Genomic DNA, 20749 nt, shown 5'->3' with positions numbered 1-20749 from the left:
TTCAACGAAATCTGCAGCGCTCAGGATCAATCTTTAGGACTAGTGCTGCTGCGGGCGCATTTATTCTCCGAGCGGGAAGCTTTAAGGTTAGTACTTGCATTCCCGAGCAAGAGATAAACACTGCATCATACACAGACTTGCAGGAAAAAGTCAGATTCTATTGGCGAGTAGAGATATCCACTGTATCATGTCTAATTAACTAAGATAGTTGGTATGCGGGAACTTGTACACCCGTCTTCTTGAACTCCGGACATCCGTTACGAACTCCGAGCCTCTCAACCATAATGTTCTTCGGTTGAAGGTCACCGTGGGTAAAAACAGGACGGTGACCGCGAAGGGTCCGGTCGATCATAGGTCTCAACAATTGAATATACTGCTCTCTCTCAATCTAACTCATTCTTTCAATGATAGCAAGATTCAGGTCTTCCTGGTTTGTAAAGGGCCCAGATATCTTTGGATTATTATCTTCAGTCCAGAATACCCCGTCAAGGTAGGGCTGGCGGTTCAGCATCCCGAAGTATCCAGGCGACGGTATACTCCGTAGCTTCGACATCGCGTCTTCGATCAACTTGCATATTATGGTCTTTTCACTCGGATCAAGGAACGGCAATAAGCTTTCAAGCGTATCGCCAGGGACGTGATCCATGATAATATAAGTTTTCTTAGAGTCTGGGTCCTCAAAAGCTGCATGAACTTTTGGAACTGGAACTTGGTGCTCTTCGAGAAACTTCATGGTTTCACCTTCAATGAGAGGTACGCCGTAGCCCGATTTCACTGCGAAACGCTCTCCCACACGGAAGACTTGATCGTATGCATCGGACATGCTTAGGCGTTCTGTTGCAGCTTCGATCTCAGGGACAGTTGGTAGGCGGCTAGTCTCCGACGCTGATTCACTTGACATATTTAACTACTGTATTCTGTGATATATTGTGCTCTCAAGGATACAGATCTATGACGCAGGGGGCAGGTAGAAGTGTAGAATAGGGGGTTTCTGTTTATCTTGGGTTTGAGATGTGCACAACTGAACCAGGGGGTATTACTTGATCTGACGAACATGATGGTTGGAAGACCGACTGGTCAGATTCAGAGAGTTTTGAACATGCATTAGCATAAACACGTGACTAAAATATACTTAGACATCATACCAAAAAATCATTGACAAATTAACACTCTACTATACATCTCTCAACAATTCAGAAGATTCCCTAGAATGATTCGAAAGTTGCTAAGACTCGAATATTACAAAATGTACCTACACGGAACAGCTCTTTATAAGGAAACAAAGAAGATTTCCGCTTATCTCACTTTGTGCATACCTCCGCGATAGCCCAGAGCACATGAGGAACCTAGGCTGGGATGCCCGTAACGAATAATTCACTTTCACGACTGACCCTAGACCAAGTCTAAAGACGATGACCATGCGCATGACGGTGATGGTGACGATGAAAAGACCCGTCGCGCTTTGCAGGGGCACTTGGGGTGGGTTGTTGATGGAACTGGAGGAACCAGCGAGCCAAAGTGTTGTTTAGTCCGGATAACATGTTGACAAAACCATAGGAAAAAATAATCATGGAAATAGAGGGGAGGGTGGAAAGGAGAAATCAGGGGTTCAAAACATACCAAACTAGACGGTGCTGCTATAATTGAAGAAGAAAAGGCGACGTTCTCGACGAACGGTACGGAGGATTCATCGCAGATACCGGAAATGAAGAGCGGATTGTCTGCGTGGGAGAATGGCTGCTCGCGGTAAAGTTGGCACTCCTGGCCAGAAGTAGAGCACAACCAGGTGCGACAGGAGGGCACGCCAGCACACTTGTTTGCACAGGCAAGCGCGCTGGGGACTAGTAGTCATTCAGTGTCATGCTACACCTCCAAAGAGACGATATATAACTTGGCAGTGAATGCTACTATCGACTTAGTACTAGTCTAAGGACTTGAGAGTGTTCTATCACAAATGAAAGTGAGACATTGGCTAAGCACTATACTACTACACTTGGCGCCGTCTCAACTCCGCCTGACGCGCTTGAACAAATCGAAACAACTCCGGCGCTAGGAACCGAGGCTTTTGACGCCCATTATCAATCCAAAAATACCAGGTTAGACCCTAGAGTAGATTTTTATTGCCAACAACTAGACTAAGGGGACTCGTATCCGACCCTATCCATCATATCTTCGGCTTCTTGTTCACCGTAAGGGAGACGATTAACGATATGATGTCCCACGCACGAATCGATGACCCGGCGCACGCGTTCGTGCTCGAATAGCAATTTTATGCGCAGATTTTCGGCATCAGCTGCGGACATCGGCCAGTCTTTCACATGGTCCATTACATACCACACCAACTCCAGGGGTAAGCGTTGATCGAGCCTAGCTGCCTGTCGGGCTGCTGCAGCCCACCAGTCATTTTGCTGCGGAGGAACATTCTTTGTTGAACAGATGCGATAATGTGGGTCGACGAGCCGAAGTTTGATCAGGGTCAAATTTCCCGGCTGGCTGGGATCCTCTAAGCAAAAGGACTCCAGTTTCGATCGATAGGTATTAGGCCAGCTGAGAAGACGGCCGTCTGTGAGTGGAACCGACCCGAAAGTATGGAGTGCGCGAGGGGGATGCTCCTCATACCGCTGCCAGGATTTTACATCGAGGACCGTGGCAAGTGCATTAGGCACCTGACACCCTAGCTCCGAGGCGTGGACTTTGTCCTCATGCTCAAACGCCAGGCGAGCGGGGGTGATATTGTTGCACTCCACCACATACAGACTGGTGGCCGCTATCCGGTCGTTGCGGAGCCCCTCAGTGTGGAAATGTCTCTCTCCGATAAAGATAGGATTGTCTGGGTGTATTTCGATGCGGGTAATTTCTACTACAACCTGGAGACCCTTATCTTGGAATTGCTTCTCCAATTGAATAGGCTTGTGGTCATGGTGTAGCGGATCCGGGTACTTGCTGATCTGCTGCGCGTGAATTGCTCGTCCCGTATATTTACCCTGCTTCCACTGCTCATACGAGAATGAGACACCTGGCTCTGGGTGATTGAACCAGGCTCGTCGAGTGCGCTTGTATTCAGCGACAGCACGCATAAGGCCAGGAACATCCCGTTGCTCGGAAGTGAGCAAATCCATCAAATTGGCCGGCTTTTCAGGCAAGGGGTCCGCCTGCTTCCATTTGGGTGGTTCGGGGCCTTCAATGTACTCGCAAGCTATGTTGCGCAGGGACTCCCACTCTTTGTAGGTGTCACATTGTACCTGCCAGCGGTGCCCGTGTTGCAGGACGTCGAACAATTTGTGCTCTTCTTTATAGTCATGAATCTCGCATCCATACGTCAGGATACGTGGTGGGCGACAGCCACGGGTATTGCCGTAGAATAAGATCTCATTCCAGGAAGGAACGGAGCTTGCGATTAGGCGCTCCAGATGCCTATAGAGATTTTGGTGCCTGGCGGGGTGGAGATTATTGACGTATGACGTGATTCGAACATCCAAGATGTCAGTATTATCGAACTGCACCTCACATGGAAGCCATTGAAAGCGGTTGGACCAGCAGCTCTCCGGTCCTCCTTGGCCAGGCCTGCGTTCCAAATGACCTGGCCGGTGTTGGGGAGGGCCCATGGGATGGGCAGGTAGCTCTCCATCAGGTTCTTCGGCCGAATCCCAGAGAAAATTGTCAAGGGAAGTCCGCCCCCCATGAATAAGGACTCGAGTCTGGTCGTAGACAAGGGGATACCAAGATGGATCCACTAAGCGATTATATTGAATATAGGGTCTGGGCTGCGGGTGTGGGGCCCCCAATCGGTCTATCTCCGCTTGGAACCCTTCTTTCAGGGACGGGGACTCTCGATCTGACAGAGACACATCGGCTTGACACACGGCCGAGGAACTGTCAAAGACCAGGAGGCGGCCTGTTTCCCGCCACGTTTCTGCTTTATCGCGCAGTTCCGCTAGACACCAGTCCCATGCAGCAGCGCTGATTAGGTGACCATCCGGTCCTTCCGTGGCATCGCGGTACCATTGCGCGAGCTGGACCTCATCCTCATTGATTACGGCCGAATCCCAACCAGGTTGTTCTGTGACCTGTTGCATGAGACAAAGCATGGCCATCTCCCGTTTGGTCAGCCGAGGTGAGTGGCGGTAGTCCAACAGCCCATGTGCAAAGCGAGCCTCTGGCGGGAGCTGAAAATCCAAGGGAATGGAGCCGAACCCGGGCACCTGAAGAGGGCCATCTCCGTTATTGGTAAGAGTAGCCATTGAATGGGAGAAGATTTTAAAAGTAGGAAGCTCAGAGCGTTGTGGTCTTGCTTGCAGGAGACATGAGCCTGATGATCATAGTTTAAGTAGCGTTCAGTCGTGTAATAGTCACTAGTAAATAACAAGTATAGCCGTGGCAGTCTAAGCCCTACTTATCTATGACCCTTTTCTTCTTTTGGCACCATCTCCGATTTTCTAAGACACAGTTTATTAATCTATAGTCTATACACGGATCAATCGGCAATATCCAATTCCAGCAACCGCATGGGTAGAGGAGTCGCAAAAGTGGCAAGGATGAAGAAAGTAAAAAAGAAAAAAAAAAAGAAATAATAATCTTCGGGCAACCGGCTTATCAAGCCAATTGAAAGATATGCTGGTAACAATTCCCCGGATCATCTTAGAGTATGAAGCCAAGGACATCCCTCAGGATAAGATCTTCTACTTTGCACTGCTGGGTTCTGAGGCCCTAGTCACCGTCACCGTCGCCGGAGTGGACCTGGGCGCTTTCGGATTCATACCCCCAGCGGCGATGCAGAGATCTACCACGGTAGTGTATCATTTACGGGCCACTCCGGGGACGTTATAATAAGCATTACACGTGGCGGAAGTCCAGTAGTGACGCTCGATGGACAGGACATTTCTGATGGGTGTGCGAACACTCTCGGAATCGAGAATTGGAACGCCTGGGTGGGCAGTGCGATGGCGGAGGACTCACCTCGCTGGCTGACCAAGTATGCATCGAGGGATGGGGGAAAGGCAACTTCGCTGGATTATGCAAGTTCACTTGTAGCCTGGGATATTGCCCCGTGGGAGCCTGCGTGTGCTCCAAAATGGGCCCCCAGCCAAAGATGCCCAAGTCCACAGGCATTCAGGGCTATCCGACAGCTGGAGAGAGCCCCAGCTACAGCGGGCTCTGCTCGTTTGCCTGTAATTATGGGAATTGCATCGAAGGGGTCTGTGTCACGGTGGAAGTGCCGTTAATTATCCCAACCGTGTCGCACTTTACGCCGGATACGTGCACCGCGGGCACTGGGTCCGGTGCGCTCGCTGGGCTGTGTAGCTATGGCTGCAATGTGGGATACTGCCCGATCCATAACTACACCTGCACGGCGACGGATCCCCTGAATCTTCCTGCATTACGGGTATTTCCACCGCCGGAGACGATAGTGGACTGTGCAACTTTGCCTGCGAGCGAGGTTACTGTCCCGATCCTACGTGCGTTGACAACGCAGATGAGGTTGCCAGCTGCTCGACAGGCGACGGGTCGGATCCCGCGTGCACTGAGACCCCCAGCTGCGACTTCAGCCGAGTCTTCTCAACGCTGGACGCGTTGGCGGCAGCGGTCGACGCCCTGGAGCCCGCATGCATTGATTTTTACACGCTTGACGGCCTGTTGACGGTGCTGCAGCAAACCCTGACTAATTATACGGGGATCACTAGCAGCTACGACGACAAGTTCAACGACTACGTCAAGTATATCAAGGAGATCATCCCCGACCAGCTGACTGATTTCATGAGAACTGACACACCCTACGGCCCCGGAAACGCCTACTTTCAGTGCACGTACAGCCAGAACGGTCGGAACCACACCCGGGGCTCTTGTCCGGGAGACATCGGAATTGACACGGGCACTTTCACCGTCTACTATGATCTCGTTGATGCCGAGGGCTTCTACGGCAACCTTTCCGCAAACTACGGTATTGATAAGACATGGATCGAATTCGGCAAGCAAGAACACAAGGAACCTTGCACGCCGCAGATGTATAAAAACGGCTGCGCAGCCGTCGACCGGACCTACATTGGATTCCCCGTCAAGGCCGCCGATAGCGCCATCACTGTCACCAACCCTAAGGACATCATGACGCAGGCACTCCCAAACATCCAGAACCTGACCGATACCATCACCACGGCCAAGATTGAGATTGCGCTGGGCTCGTGGATGGACACCGACGATGACATCGTGCAGTCGCTGTCCCTGGCGGTCTTTCTGCTCAGCCAGGCCGTAGCCAGCATGCAATCGGTGGTCGCCGTAGCCGAGTCGTACGAAGCGGCCCAGAAGAAGAAAATGATCAATGAGATCTTGATGGGGGTGCTTTTGGTAGTCCCGTTTGTGGGTGAGTTGGATGCTGTTGCGGATGTCTTTGCGGGCCTGTCCCGCATTATCACTTTGATTGGGGACGCCGGTGCGGGTGCCACCACTATCTATGCTATTGTCGAGGATCCGAAAATGGCGCCTCTGACAATCTTGGAGACGCTTCTATTGGGTGGCATGCGCGATCCGCAGGAGTTCTCTACGATGGGCGCGGCGAGACGTGGGATGAGTAAGGACGATATCAAGGGCCTGGGCTCGGAGATTGAGGCTTTGGATGATCAATTCCAGAGCATTGTTGCAAAATGTTTGTCACATTAGTCGCGATTCTTGTGTTGAAGTGTGTACGAATTACATAGACTTTTAGGTGCGATGGTAACATATGTGCCCGTCAGTGAGTGCATTTGGGATGCTGTTTGCTTTATCGTTTTCGCGAAGCGGCGGCAGTTCCAGACGCAATGATGCGATGGGTACAAAGATTGATGTACCACGTCCAAATTTCTCTTTTCTTCTTCTTCTTCTTCTCCTCCTCCTCCTTCTCCTCCTCCTTCTTCTTGTCCTTTTCTTTTCCTGCGTTTCAAAGAAATAAAAAGAAAAAGATAAGTACCCGCTACAAGTCAATAGTATTATCAAACCACTCATTGTATCTGTATTTGCAACACAGCATAGGAAAACCTAACCTAATCAGGAAAAAAAGTCCCTTTATCTAGACTTACAAGTTATCTTACATCAATTGCCAGCGACATGCAATGGATTCTGTGTGTATATTATAATCAGTACGCTTAAAACCATAGCTTGCTTTTGACGGTTCCGTGGATTGAACTAAATTGTATACCCCGTAGAAGCTTTCGGCTAAGGAAGACTCCCGGATATTTATGTGAAGATCTGGGGCATGACGTATGTTCAGAATACAATGGTAATTATAATTCGCAGCAACATCAACCAGTCGATCATTGAATCATGAACTAAAAGACAAAATAAAAGGTCTAAGAGTGGTCCTGCTTCGCCGTTTCGAGTTGGCGAATTATCATCTTATTCAACCAACAGGACCAGTACTCTTATGGGGACAGTTTACATCATGATACAGTACGATGCATATCGCTCAAAGGGCGAATTCCCTGCTTTGCGTTCGATCCGCACATCTTCTTTCTCCGTTGTGAGGGAAAAAAACAAGACCAGGGCGAGGGATGTATTTAGGGTCAAGTGCATCTGTAGCGAGTCATATGTACATTTCAATCATTGTGATCACAAGCTCTCAGTGCTATGCTTTAGGAGGTGAGCAAAGGGCATAATATAATCAAGAGACTTTTAGCATTTTTACTTGTCCTTCTTAGATATATCAGCCATGAAAAGAAATTCTCAAATGACAGTATAAATCTAAAAGAGGTAGAATAGTCATATACAATGATATACTTGAATGAAAGACAAAAAAAGCCTCTTCTTATAAAAAATTTATAGATCAAATGATGTATGTGTACTGAGTAGAAGTGGAAATTTCCGATCATAATTACCTAAAGCACAATAAAAAAAACCAGATGATCTGAAAGTAAAAATTTAGCTCAGTCAAGTGGTATCATCCCTTGCGCGATGCATTGATAGGCGTTCTTTATCACTGTAAATGGGAAAGGTCGTTTGCCACCCGCCCCCATCACATACTTTCTGATAAAGAATAGTGGCGGGGTTGCCAGAGATCTCCATCTTATGATCAAGTGGGATGGGGGCTTTTTAAGCCCGACGGAAAAAGTACGATGTTTACCGTGAGCTAACCGGTCGGTTAGCGGTCTGGCCACAGTTTGCCGTCGCAAGGATCTAAAGCACACGCCAATAACATTCACGGACGGCGCGAGGTGCTTCATGTGCGGAATACTTATCGGACGCTAGAGAGCTCTCGAGCTGGTCTGATTCCCTGCGATCGCCGCCTCCGCTGCTGCACTCACTGCAGGCGCATGTGGGCTGCGTTAATTTTGGGAGCAAATCGTTTCAACGCTTCGGCAGCCCTCCCTGCTTATCTCCCCCCCGTTGAAAAATACTTCTTGAATCACGCGAACCTGCCAGGTTTCCTGCCCACCTTGGAATTAAGAGTTCCGACAAATCCCTCTTAAGACCTTCTCTTTGCTCGGGTCCGAGCGACGCATTGGTTTTTCTCTCCTGCTGTGATCTTGGCGCGTCCCCAACATGCAGTGACGGCAATCTTTGATCCGCCCATTGTTGCTGAGACTTCAGGGGACGACGATTTCAAAATGCTCGCCTCCCTTTTGCGCCCCAAGAAACGACGAGTCTATGCAGAGCGGTCGCCATTCTCGTCGCCGTACACGACTCGCGATTCCCAATGGCCTGCTTTACAAAACAATGCACCTCAAAGGGGCCCTGAACCCGGCTATGAAGAGATCAACGGATACAACGGCACCCATGAGGGGCCTGGCGCAAGATCTGAAGACGACACCGACGAAGAGGACGACGAACCCATCGAGTCCACGCCTCTCCTTCCCATATTTTCTGCGTCGCATCTAGGTACAGACACTCGTTCTATCAACTAAAACCTCAATTCAAGTTCGCATGCTGACTTTTTAGACACTTTGCCGGTTTATGACATCACTCATGCCATCCGTCCTCTCATTGTTGCTCGATGTGAAACCACCCTGACCTGGGATCAATTGCGGTCGCCACAAATCTCTCAATTCCTGGTCAAGCCTATACAGCAGAAGATTCGAGCGTTGCATTTCTCCAGGGCTACACTATATGCGCTGATAACGAACTGTCTTCAGTTCTCGAAGGAGGTCCATCTGAATCCCGGAAACAGCGGCGTGAGTCAAACTAGGGCCATGGTGAGCGAGCTTCTCGCGATCAAGTTGCTGAGAGAATACTCGACGCGGGAATTGATTGACGCGCTCTCCTATGAGTTCTATCCTCTCAACGGTCAGACGCCAACGGCCACGGTAAGCTCCGATCGCGCCCCGGGTTGGTATTCCACTCCAGGAAGCAAGCGTCCCGCCATCGCTCGTGTCTCTTGCCTCGAAGTGGCCATCCGCGCTCAGGCGAAAAGGTTCTTGTCGCATCCCTTGGTGGTACAGCAACTAGAAGCGATATGGGCTGGCACGATTGTCTTCCATTCCGCATCCGATTACCTCCATCGCTCGCCCGCACAAGTTAGGAACAATGGGAGACTGCAATATGGTACCGCTCCGGATCCTTCTCCCCTTGACACGTCCCATCGTCAGCCACAGCCCAACGTATCTGGACTTCGACGTTCGGTCACGATTTACGACCCAAGGGATGCCTCCTTGTTCAAACTTTCACGACTCCGCGTGCCTCGATACAGACAGTTCTTGTCAACTTTGTCATTCGCGGTTCTGCTGGGATTGTTTCTGGCTGTGTTGAACCAACGTCGCCTCGAGATTACTCCGCTGGAAGTTATCTTCTGGCTTTGGAGCGCTGGTTTCATGCTCGACGAGATTGTTGGATTCAACGAGCAAGGGTTCAGTTTGTACCTCATGAGCTTCTGGAATCTCTTCGATCTCGGCATCCTTTTTCTCCTTTTCTGCTACTATTGCATGAGACTTTACGGCGCCATCCTGCCCTACACTCGCAATCATATTGTGGCAGACCAAGCGTATGATATCTTGGCCGCGAATGCAGTCCTTCTCTTTCCACGACTCTTCTCGGTTCTTGACCATTACCGCTACTTTTCTCAGCTGCTTATCGCGTTTAGAATCATGGCTTCAGACCTTATCGCGGTGTTCCTTCTGATTATTATTGCTTGCAGCGGGTTTTTTGTGGCATTCACCCAGGCATTTGGCAACAGTGATGACCATTCTCCTGGGGCCGTCGCGTATGCCTTGTTCCAAATGCTCATGGGATTCACTCCAACGGCATGGAGTCTATGGGACGAGTACAATATGCTGGGCAAACTCATCCTGACAGTGTTCCTGTTCATTTGTCACTTTGTGGTCGTCACCATCCTCATCACGGTCTTGACGAATTCCTTCATGAGTATTGTGCAGAATGCCAACCAAGAACACCAGTTTCTCTTTGCCGTCAACACAATCTCTATGGTCAAGTCGGACGCTCTCTTTTCTTATGTCGCGCCGACTAATATTCTTGCTTGGCTGATCACCCCACTTCGTTACTTTGTGCCATTCCGCGAATTTGTTCGGATTAACCGCACGATCATCAAGATCACTCACCTACCCATCCTGTTTACAATCTGCTTCTACGAGAAAGCGATACTGAGTTCTCAGGTAATTGATTCGACCGACTTGATTGAATCTACATCTCGAGGTGATTCGTCAGACCGCTTTCGAGCCCGGCGTCGATTCAGAGCTTTCAGCTCTCAAATTCGACCCTTCGTCCGAGAACCATCAGTTGCTACGTACCAGAAAGACCGTGCCCTGGACGAGGTGTTTCGACGACCATTCCGAGACGCAACAGCTAGACGTCCTGTCGCCGCCCTTGACCGCAGAGGAAGCCACAGTGTTGTCAACAAGTGGATGCAGACTATGGGATCGGGCTCTGTCAACCCCCCTGATGAGCAAGACTCAGAGGAGGTCGAGCGGCTCGAGAGATTTCCCCGCGGTCGGACGGGCTTTCGCCGGACATTTACTAGGAGCCTGCGTGACTTCACGGAAACGAATCACTCCGCTACCTCCGACGCTGACCGTCCTCCCCATGTCGCATCTTCACCTGCAACGCCACGTAATGGGAGGACTTTCATGACTCCCATGCGAAGCAGGCAGCTATCGCGACAGACGGGTATGGAAGGTGACGATGAACTCACGAGCGATGACAATGGCGGATGGGCTGGAGAACAGAGATCGGGTCCACTGGATTCCGAGGACGATACGCCCCAGACCACCAAACAAAGTCCGATTCATACACCACCCAAGCACTTCAGCTCTCGGCCATCGACTGCACGACTCAAATCTCGCAAGACCAGTCCCGCTCGGCGGATCAAGAACCACACGCGAAATTACTCGGGCGCTACTATGCTGTACAACCCGATATCTTCAGAGAACAATCACGAAGCCGCCAAAGCTTCACCAAGCCCTGTCCGGCCAAGAGCGGAGACTCCTGATCCAGCGGGCGGGGCTGTCCTGTCGACCTCTGCCGATCAGTGGACGCTGAAGAGACATAATGCGAATGGCAGCAGGCTTAGAAACGTGACCATGACTCGATCTGATCCGATGTCTGTTCCGGATGTGGGTGGCTTTTCGGTGCCCGATTCACACTTTCAGCGGCGTCGTCAAGCGTCCATCCTCGATGGCTTAGGCTCAGACCTGGGGGACAACAAGGCGATTGCGAACGGTTTTCTTGGTGGTGTACCTTCGAGTCTCACCACACAAATAGCCTACGCGACAGGTAATATCCGGCGTGCCGACAGCCCAAGTAGCAGTCAGGATATGCTCAGCAAGCTCGTACTGGCACGGATGAACAATATCGAGGAAGGCTTCCGTGAGGTGATCAAGGAAGTCAAAGACCTCCGACGTGGAGGAACTAGCCGGAGCGAAAGCCGGGTTGATGAACAACGAGGCGTTCAGCGTGAGAAGAAAAAACGGCGCCCAGATAAGAAGGAGCCGAAGAAGGATCTCCAAGGATCTCGGAAGAGCAAGACGAGCAGCGAAGGGCAATGGTCGGACGAGCTGGCATTTGAGAAACGCAGAGACGAACCCAGTGGAGATGACAACCTTTAAGTTACTGGTGCAGCTGTTTGGACGCTTGAAACTTTCAAAAGACGATCTTTCCTGTATTTAATTGATGCACATGTACAACATTTTGGGCCGGCTGTCTCACGACTTTTCGACGATTGACGAAATATGAGCATTTGATACCCTTCCAGTACCTCATGGTTACGGACATGTCTTTCTTTTTGTTTTGCTCAACCACGAGTGGATTGAGAACGTGGTGTAATTAGCGGTGGAAAGGTGACCTAGATCACACAATCTGTCAATATTTCTTAGAAAATGAAGCAGTCATAGAACCATGTTTAGATGGTCCGTTTGTATATCAGTATGTGTCTTTGTATAGTCAGTCTGTTCACCTTATCGTGGCTCCGCTGGTTCCCCAAGATCTTCTGACATTCATTCTAAAATTGCTCTTTATGATCATGCACACAAGAATATCCATGCTTAAATGGTTATCCCCGGTATCGAAGGGAGCCGAGGCTGGAAATATGCAAGGGTTTGCCCGTTTTGCATTTACTTCAGTCAGCGACTAGTGACTGCGCTGGTAATCTCAACAACGTTCAACGACAATCTATGGACGAGGGAATGCATCATTCACTTGTCCCTCTCTAATCTCTTTCTCTTCCTCTCTTGCCCCTTCTTCATCTATCGGGCGCAGCTTTGATCCACACGAACAGGGTTCTCTGCTACTTCCAGGCAGCGGCGGAACGGCAAGGCTGACTGAGGCTGTGAAGGCCCGTGTCATACTAGCGATCATCGAGGACCACCACCACGTCGTTTGCAGGTAGAAGTGAACTCAGTGTCCTTATAACTGCCTATATTTCCTTTGTCCGCTCTACCATTCCTCTTCTTTATCCTATTGCCAGACTTCAACAGATGATGTACGATCCCAACAGGACAGAGTGGGGAACGGGTAGTACTGAAGCTACCCAAATCGAGGCCGAGGAAGCTTATACCCTCCACGATTTCAATACCAACATGAGCTCCGAGCCGGGCAGCGATACAGTGGAGGATGATCCCAATCCTGCTGCTCTACGATTCGAAGGCGCCGACACAATCGTCTTCATCGACCCTCCATCGTACAAATCAAACTGGTCATTGCAACCACAAACTGGAGCGTCCATTCCCCATTATATTCACAGCCACACCCTCTTGGAAACCGGATCTCCCTATTTCAAGAGACTCTTCGAACCGAGAAAGCAAGCTCGCATGATAAAGCGTGCAGAGCTTCAGGGAAAGCTACCTGATGGAATCAAATACATCGTTGACCTCACTCCTCCCTCGACGGACGATGAGGCAGTGGCTTTCACCACTGAACTATCATGCCCACTATGTATACGGACCTGGGCTCGCGCATCAAAACGTTGGGGTCTGCCTCTGCACTGTGTTGGCGGCAAAGACGAAGGATTCGAAACTGAGAATGGGTGTCAGGATTCGGTCCTTCCATCTGAGTATTCGGATTCTCGTCATCGCACGGGTATTGTACATATCCTGCAAGCTCTGGGATGTGTTACCCCGTGCCTTGATACGCCTTGCAAGCTTTGGACCTTCTTTGCTCTGGCCAAGGTGTTTGGTATTGCCAGTATAGGGCACATCAAAATTCATATCCTGACCTGGATCTATGAGAGGACGAATACTCGCTTTATTGAACTCCACCCCGAGATTGCATATAGGATCGCTTGTGGTATCGAATGTGACCACCTTTGTCAGGATTCTTTCACTGTCCTTGTGGGAGAGGAAGCTCTGTTACGTCTAGCCAATGCAGGACAAGCACCCACACTCCAATGGCCAGAGGTAACGTTCCACGGCCGACGCCGCGAGCCATTGGATGATGAAGATCGCCAACGGATAGAGTATGCAAGTCAAAGCTTTGTGGACCGCATTCTTGACCAGTTCATACAATTGACAGGCTCACAAATGCACTGGCTCTTGCAACTACCATCTACAATGAATATCTCCCTTCACACCGACGATTGTGACGAACATTGTCCATTGGCGTCACAATTAATCTCCTCGCTGAAACTATACGTGCGGGGACACATCGTCGCCATTTTGGCCAGCTCCGCTGTCACTAGGGCTGCGACGACAGGCCATTACATTAATCACAGCATCTACCCAACGCATAAATACGCTAATGCTTACGATAAAATGCGTTATATAGAACGCATCATCAGCAGGACGTTCTGGAAATTGCTCAGAACTGCGAGGTATAGCGACTGTCTAGCAAGCTCCGACGGCAAATTTCAAACTATGACAATCGCCGACTTGGGCAAATATCACCACCTGTTCCAGACGGAGGATAAGGCAGATCTCTCAGATATTTCCTTGGAAGAGTTTCTGCTGGCAGTCAACCAGTTCAATAGCCACGTTGACTTTGATAGCCCAAGGTTTAGCCCGCGTAGGTACGGTGGTGGGACCGTTTTCATAGAGAGGCGAGGTATGATTCATCCAGGCCGAGCTTCTGGCAACAGGACTAATTTGATACTTGAAGGAGGTGTTACCCATAGCCCCACACCATCTATCTTCAACCCAATCGACTTCCTTCAGCAGGTGCGCTCACATATAGACGATCTCGCCGAGAGAATGGAGGAGGGCTGCAGACACGGAGCGCACTTTCAACTAACCGACACCATTATCTGCCTTACCGACAACGAGTTGCGATACCTTCCGCTGTGGGCGGGGGGTGATGATGATGGGTCCGGCGGCGTTTTCACAGATCAAGGGATACCTAATCTCGAGACGGGTGGATTCTCCATGCCAGGACCTACAATCCACACAGGAAGTACTGTCCACTCGACCACTTCTTACTCCAATTTCGCCCCAAGCGAGTATCAAAGTACGGTCCAGCGTGCGTCTCATAAGGCCACGGGAAGCTACTGGACGGACGTCGTCAGCATGAATTCCTCAGAGGCGCACGCCACGGTAGATGAAAGCCATGAGCCAATTCCGGATGAGGCGCCCGCAGACACAAGCGACCTTTCCATAGACATGAATACATCGGCGGACGACGTTGATGATTGCTTCGATACTGATAGCGAGGACAATGACACGGTGATTGTGGACACCCCGAGTGATGGGCCGGTTGGGGAGGCTTCGGAGATGCTGGAGGACCTGTCTCTTGGGGTAGAAGCTTTCTCGAAGTGATCCATTGACATCAAGAGAACTTGAGTTGAATATGTTTTAATCGTCATGAATATTAGAAAATAGTAAAGTACCAACCAATCAATGAATAGATATGATGCGCTGTACGCTGTAGTATAGTATCTATCACGTGATAGAATCCGGGGAGTTAACAGTCTGGGCGGCGACGTCACGGAGCGGTGATCTTATCGCCAAATAATCCCTCGCATTAATCCCTCCTCCACAGTCCAAGGCAGGGGCCCGGACTCGCCTAGATCGATCTTACACTTTTCTCCGTCTTGTATAGCGAACTGAGTACATAATCGCGTTATCAAACCATCATGGCCGCCTCCTCATCGAAGCCATCGAGCTTCCTGCTCTAGTACGTGATTCAAACAGCAGCTGGACAGCAGCACACCGCGACATCTATCTTCTCCCTCAAATAGCATCTCCAACTAATCACTCACCCATATCTACAGTTCCTGCATCGCCCACCGCACAACCATTCTTGCCGAACACTCCTCCCCAGGCACATCCTCGACCGCCGCCTCGTCCCTGGCCTCTATCATCCTCCCAAAAATCAGTCACGACCAACCGCAAAAGCTCACCTACACCCACGAGCGTCTCTTCGTGCACTACATCGCCGACTCGCCCACAACACCCAGCACCTCCGACGACCCCCGCCAGGGCGAACCCAACTCCTATGCGCCCCTCAGCTACATCGTCGTCGCAACCGCCGAACAAGGCCGCCGCATTCCCTTCGCCTTCCTCCTCGAAATCAAGCGCAAGTTCCTCTCTACTTACTCACCCTCCAGCACGGACTTCTCTGCTCTCCCGGCTTACGGCTGCGCCGCGTTCAACAATGAGCTCCGCTCGCTGCTGCAAACGTACAATACGGCCCCGCCGGCGGATTCGCTGGCCTCGGCAAGACGGGAAATCGATAGCGTGCGGAACATCATGACGGAGAATATTGAGAGAGTGTTGGAGAGGGGAGAGCGGATTGATCTCCTGGTGGATAAGACGGATCGCTTGGGTGGGAGTGCGCATGATTTTCGCATTAGGAGTCGTGGCTTGAGGAGACGTATGTGGTGGAAGAATATCAAGTTGATGGTTTTGTTGGCTGTTGTGGTTGTGTTCTTGGTGTATTTGTTTGTGGGGATGGGGTGCGGGTTGCCCGCTTGGGGGAGGTGTGTTGGGCAGAGTCAGTAAGTGGTGGTGGAAATATGGTTTGATGCGATGCGATGGTGTATCTTATTCTTGTCTTCGTGGTGATTATGAGGTGGAGGAACGGCTTACGATTGTCTGGTTTTCGGCCAATTGAGCGGGACATATGCCTTTCTGTTTGTTTGTATGATATGATGACTGCGGCTGGTATTCATACTTTTAGGTATCTATATTTACTCCTGGGGTATCCCAATGTGATAACGTCTAGCGTGTCTTTCGATTGAGTGGTATGATGTTGGTACTGGATAAGTACCTGTAGTCTTACTTAAGAAGACTATATCCACTTGGAAACACATTCAAAGTTGTACACACCGGAGTAAATGAATCTATCAGTCAACACTTAGTAGCAAGTGCTACTCAACTGGCTCCCTTAATATCACCGCTGAAATCCATCCAACCATCAAGACACTCACACCACATCTCTTACGCGACCTACCAAGCTCACAGCAGTACCAGACAACGACCACATCACTGACTCAACAATGGACAAAACTCAATCAAAAATCATACTATTCAACCATATATATATACTATAGATAATATCTACAACAGCATGTATCTCACTCTCAAACCCGCAGCGTCCTTGCGAGAAGCTCAGTGCGGGTCTGCAAGCGAGGCAGAACGCGATCCAGACTTTGTCTAGATGTAAATGCATATCTGCAATTCCTTCTGCGCCAGCCGTATACCTCTTCAACCATGGTAGTCCGTCCGAAGTGAGGGGATTGATGAGGAGATAATCTGGCGCGTTGAAATGAGAGAACTATATTCTTCGGAAGTCGTGATATGGATAAGACAATGGGAAAGTAGAGCGTGCAATACGTCCTGAGGAGCCAATGCTGTCTACCTCCTTGCAACGAAACATGAATTGCAAGGCCCTAGGGGAAGGGTGAGGTGTTGGCGATGCTCGTGATTCTTAGCCAGATTTGGCTCAGTGCTGAAGAGCTTCGAAAAGCACAAAGATTGCTTTTGTCAGCCATCATCTCAAATGATTGTGTCTGTTGGTTCTGGTTCAGAAACCATCGTGTCCAACTTACTACACCTTAGGAATCACAGGAAGAAGTTGGAAGTTGCAAAATAAATAGTCGAGCCTGAAAAGTGTGCGCCACGTGACACTCCGCTTAATGCTGATCCTGCTTCCGATTGGCCAGCGCGGGGACAGCTCCGGTCGCGACTCACCGCCCGCGTAAGGCGGTGGGGAATTTGTATCGTCGAGCCTCTTTCATGCGCGCCGCCAATCCCCTCTTCCGATGCGGTCGCGTCACGCCGACCATTTAGCATGATTTCTCTGAGAAGTTCTATGCTGTTTGGTACGGTCACAGTGAAGGCCAGCTCGGGACACATTTTCTGAAACAGTTTCATATACTCCCAGTCTTGTACGTCAGAAATGATGCCGACGGCAAGGAATTGGCACCATACTTGATACCCGTCTGCCTCATCAGCTGCGCAAGATGTCAAGCGAAGACTTGCAATGGCTGGAAAGTTACCTGCACCATGGATATGACCCGGAAGCTCAGGGGGTCGATGATCATGCAGCATTCTATCAGTCGAATCCCTACTTTGCTATGCCCCCGTCGTCGTCTTATACAGCTGCCCACAATGGCTCTGCCGGATCACATGGATATCAGTACTCAAACGAGAGGGACGTGAGGCCTGGCTCATTTCCAGAAAACCAACATCACACCTCCAGTTCTCGGTCTCACCAAATGCAGTACCCCCAAGCTTCGACCGTGGCACCGCCCCCAGGCTCGCATACTGAGAGCTCGTCTCGGTTTGCTGCTCCTTTTGGACCGAAGTCGCTGCCCTCTAAATCACCGAGACCCCCTCCTTCGCAGGAATATACACGTGCGCATCAGTTGCCAAAGCCGGTGCAGACACACAGGACTGGCCCTCCAGCAGGGTATAAGCCGCCCCCTTCGCGAATGTCTCGACCGGCGCCTCAGTCCAACCCAGGCCCCCCTCCAGGGTATCAGCCGGCCTCATATCCAGCGCCACATTCAATCCCACAGGCACCGTCCAGACCGACCCCGCCTCAGACGTCGGGCTCTGTGCCCTCGAGTCTGCATCATGCCCAGCCCTCTTCTACCGTAACCTCAAGCCAACCTCATGTCCAGTCCTCGAATGCTGTCATTTCGCCCCTGCTACTGCAGACATCCAATACTGCACTGCCGCCTACACCAGCCCAAGCTCCCAATTCACGTCCTTCACCCATGCCACCGACGCAATTTACTACACATCCTTCAAATCCGCCAATGACAGCACCTCAAACGAGTTCACACACTACTCCGACAATTTCAGCTCAGACATCCAACTCGGCTCCTCCAGTGACCGTCCCAACTGCCCAGCCGTCGAATCCAGCGCCTCCGCCTATTCCGCCTGCGCATATAACGCATACAGCCCCGCAATCTACGATGCAGCAAGGAAATACCACTGGAAACGGTAGTGAACCAGGTCATGATGCTAAGAGACGTCGGATAGCGGCCCCATCCACCTCTAAACGATCATCCGGGCAACCCTCATTGCCCAGCTACGCAACAGCGCCTGCTGAGAATCCTCCAGCTGGAGGGCTCTCTATCTACAATTATTCACCACAAATAGCAGGCTCCGGGTTCCCTGCATCTAAAAGCTATCTAAAATCGCGTGCCGACATTGTTACGCCGCTACGTGAGGAAGACGCCGTGGATAAGGTGATCTATGACCCGAAGACGATCGCCAGAGACGTCCTCATTGCAGCAGGCCGCCATCCAAAGGAGGAGGCACTGAACCATCATCTTCTTCGCTTGCGCGATGTTTTCGTTCATGTGGACAGTTCGTCGGACCTGTCGACCTTTCGCTGGGATCTGGTCGACGCGCTGGAGCCACGTGACCAAGGTCCGCCAAAGCCGCAGCCGCGGCCGCGTCCCGCGCCTTCTCTGCCTGTCCTTCCGAACAACACCAACACTAGTCTGCCCCCTCCACCACAATCCCGGCAACCACCACCACTTCCCCAGTCACAGCCGGTACGGCAATATCCGTCTTCGCAGCCGCTGCAGGGTCAGCCGGTGTCGGGTCCGCCCGTTGGTCTTTCTAAGGCTGCTCCTCAGCCACAGAACCGCCCATCTGTCTCAGCAGCGACCCCGCTACCACAAACGCGGCCGCAACCACCGTCGACCCCGCAGCCCCCATCCCAATCAAGTGTACCTATCACGACGACGCAAGTGACACCCATGACGGGCAAGAGAGGACCGGGTCGACCCCCGGGCAGCTCGAAGGCGCGGCAGCAGCCCCAGCAAACTCCCATACCGGCGTCGGTTCCGTACCCGGTCTTTGCATGTGATTGGACGAACTGCCAGGCCCAGCTGCACAACCTGGATGGACTGAAGAAGCATGTCTTCAAGGTGCACGTATCCCAGACGCTCAATTGCGCGTGGAGGGGGTGCTCGTTCCCGGATGCCCTACCTGCCGCAGCTTTGTTCAAACATGTGAAGAAGGAGCATCTGGAACCGATCGCATGGAAGCTGGGGGATGGGCCCGCGGTGCCTCTAACTGGTGAGAAAGCATCTGCTGGATGATTGCAAACTTTCAGCTTGCGACTAGTTTGATGTTCGAAGTAGTGATTGACTTTTTAACTTTGACTTGTGCGATCTAGTGGGAAACGATGCTAGCGGCAGTCCTGGGCCCTTGGGCATTTTGGACACCGCACAGCCCAATACTGAAGACTCACTTATATTCCCTGCCAGCTACAGTTCTATCCGTGCCTTCAACCGAGTGCATGGGAATAATACCCAACAGGAGAAGGCCCGGGAGATTCTCAAAGCAGTCCAGCGACTGAAGGAGCAAATCGGAGTCGGACTGGACCCGGGCGGATGTGAGCTCGCGACTCCGGCGCGGAATGAGCGATTGAGCAATGACGAAGATGTTTACGAGGTGGTGCCAGCGACCTGAAAGAACCGTGATTTGTGATACCCTCACGTTTTATTCATTGTAATTTTATCCGTTTCGCTTTACAGGCATGGCATTCGACAGCGGCGATGGTATTCAGCGAATGTTTTGAGCCACGGTGTTGTGTTCGCATTCAGCATGCAGATCTTCCCGAGATACACCATTGTAAACCATAGCAACATCACCAATGTAACATATAGATAATCGATCGATCCATATCCGATTACCTGGAGAAGAAGAGGAAATAAGTAGTTTATTTTGACGACGACCACCGGGGTATCTATTCATCGCCACTTTTCTGTTCTGTTCCACCACGCTTTTGCAACCATCCCCCTTGTCACCTTTGCGCGCTCAGGAACAATAGACCATACATGTAGTAGTACCGCAAGCCCAAAACCAAACCAAATCCATCGCCCAACAACGATGATAACATTAACGGATTATCAACACCCTCCCAAGCAATCTCAAGACCAAACCAA

General features: G+C 50.9%; 6 protein-coding genes across 6 annotated transcripts; 4 read left to right on the top strand and 2 right to left on the bottom strand.

Annotated features, from left to right (window-relative positions):
• Nucleotides 1-295: 295 nt before the first annotated feature.
• BDQ94DRAFT_44305 (uncharacterized protein) lies at nucleotides 296-1051 on the bottom strand. Its single transcript, XM_026775787.1, has one exon. It carries the CDS (start codon nucleotides 899-901, stop codon nucleotides 389-391), a length of 513 nt encoding a protein of 170 aa, XP_026631487.1. The 5' UTR covers nucleotides 902-1051; the 3' UTR covers nucleotides 296-388.
• Nucleotides 1052-2135: 1084 nt separating this feature from the next.
• BDQ94DRAFT_179593 (DUF4246 domain-containing protein) lies at nucleotides 2136-4241 on the bottom strand (the record flags this gene model as incomplete). Its single annotated transcript, XM_026773424.1, has 1 exon — nucleotides 2136-4241. One exon carries the CDS (start codon nucleotides 4239-4241, stop codon nucleotides 2136-2138), a length of 2106 nt encoding a protein of 701 aa, XP_026631486.1.
• A 370-nt stretch (nucleotides 4242-4611) lies between these two features.
• On the top strand, nucleotides 4612-6792 carry BDQ94DRAFT_165603 (uncharacterized protein; the record flags this gene model as incomplete). The annotated part of the gene is made up of 5 exons (XM_026770356.1): nucleotides 4612-4788; nucleotides 4875-4972; nucleotides 5032-5414; nucleotides 5474-6637; nucleotides 6698-6792. 5 exons carry the CDS (start codon nucleotides 4612-4614, stop codon nucleotides 6790-6792), a joined length of 1917 nt encoding a protein of 638 aa, XP_026631485.1.
• A 1590-nt stretch (nucleotides 6793-8382) lies between these two features.
• Nucleotides 8383-12334, top strand: BDQ94DRAFT_44290 (uncharacterized protein). The gene is made up of 2 exons (XM_026775786.1): nucleotides 8383-8841; nucleotides 8902-12334. The coding sequence occupies exons 1-2, from the start codon at nucleotides 8571-8573 to the stop codon at nucleotides 12015-12017; spliced, it is 3387 nt and encodes a 1128-aa protein (XP_026631484.1). The 5' UTR covers nucleotides 8383-8570; the 3' UTR covers nucleotides 12018-12334.
• Nucleotides 12335-12875: 541 nt separating this feature from the next.
• Nucleotides 12876-15240, top strand: BDQ94DRAFT_179591 (uncharacterized protein). The gene is made up of 2 exons (XM_026773423.1): nucleotides 12876-14445; nucleotides 14500-15240. Exons 1-2 carry the CDS (start codon nucleotides 12885-12887, stop codon nucleotides 15150-15152), a joined length of 2214 nt encoding a protein of 737 aa, XP_026631483.1. The 5' UTR covers nucleotides 12876-12884; the 3' UTR covers nucleotides 15153-15240.
• Nucleotides 15241-15343: 103 nt separating this feature from the next.
• BDQ94DRAFT_133929 (synaptobrevin family protein) lies at nucleotides 15344-16857 on the top strand. The gene is made up of 2 exons (XM_026764378.1): nucleotides 15344-15510; nucleotides 15608-16857. The coding sequence occupies exons 1-2, from the start codon at nucleotides 15470-15472 to the stop codon at nucleotides 16335-16337; spliced, it is 771 nt and encodes a 256-aa protein (XP_026631482.1). The 5' UTR covers nucleotides 15344-15469; the 3' UTR covers nucleotides 16338-16857.
• The last annotated feature ends 3892 nt before the right edge of the window (nucleotides 16858-20749 follow it).

The sequence above is a fragment of the Aspergillus welwitschiae genome (assembly GCF_003344945.1).
Source record: "Aspergillus welwitschiae strain CBS 139.54b unplaced genomic scaffold BDQ94scaffold_2, whole genome shotgun sequence".
Taxonomy (NCBI): domain Eukaryota; kingdom Fungi; phylum Ascomycota; class Eurotiomycetes; order Eurotiales; family Aspergillaceae; genus Aspergillus; species Aspergillus welwitschiae.
Note: the sequence above shows the minus strand (reverse complement) of the source record. Positions and strands in the feature narration are given on the sequence as shown.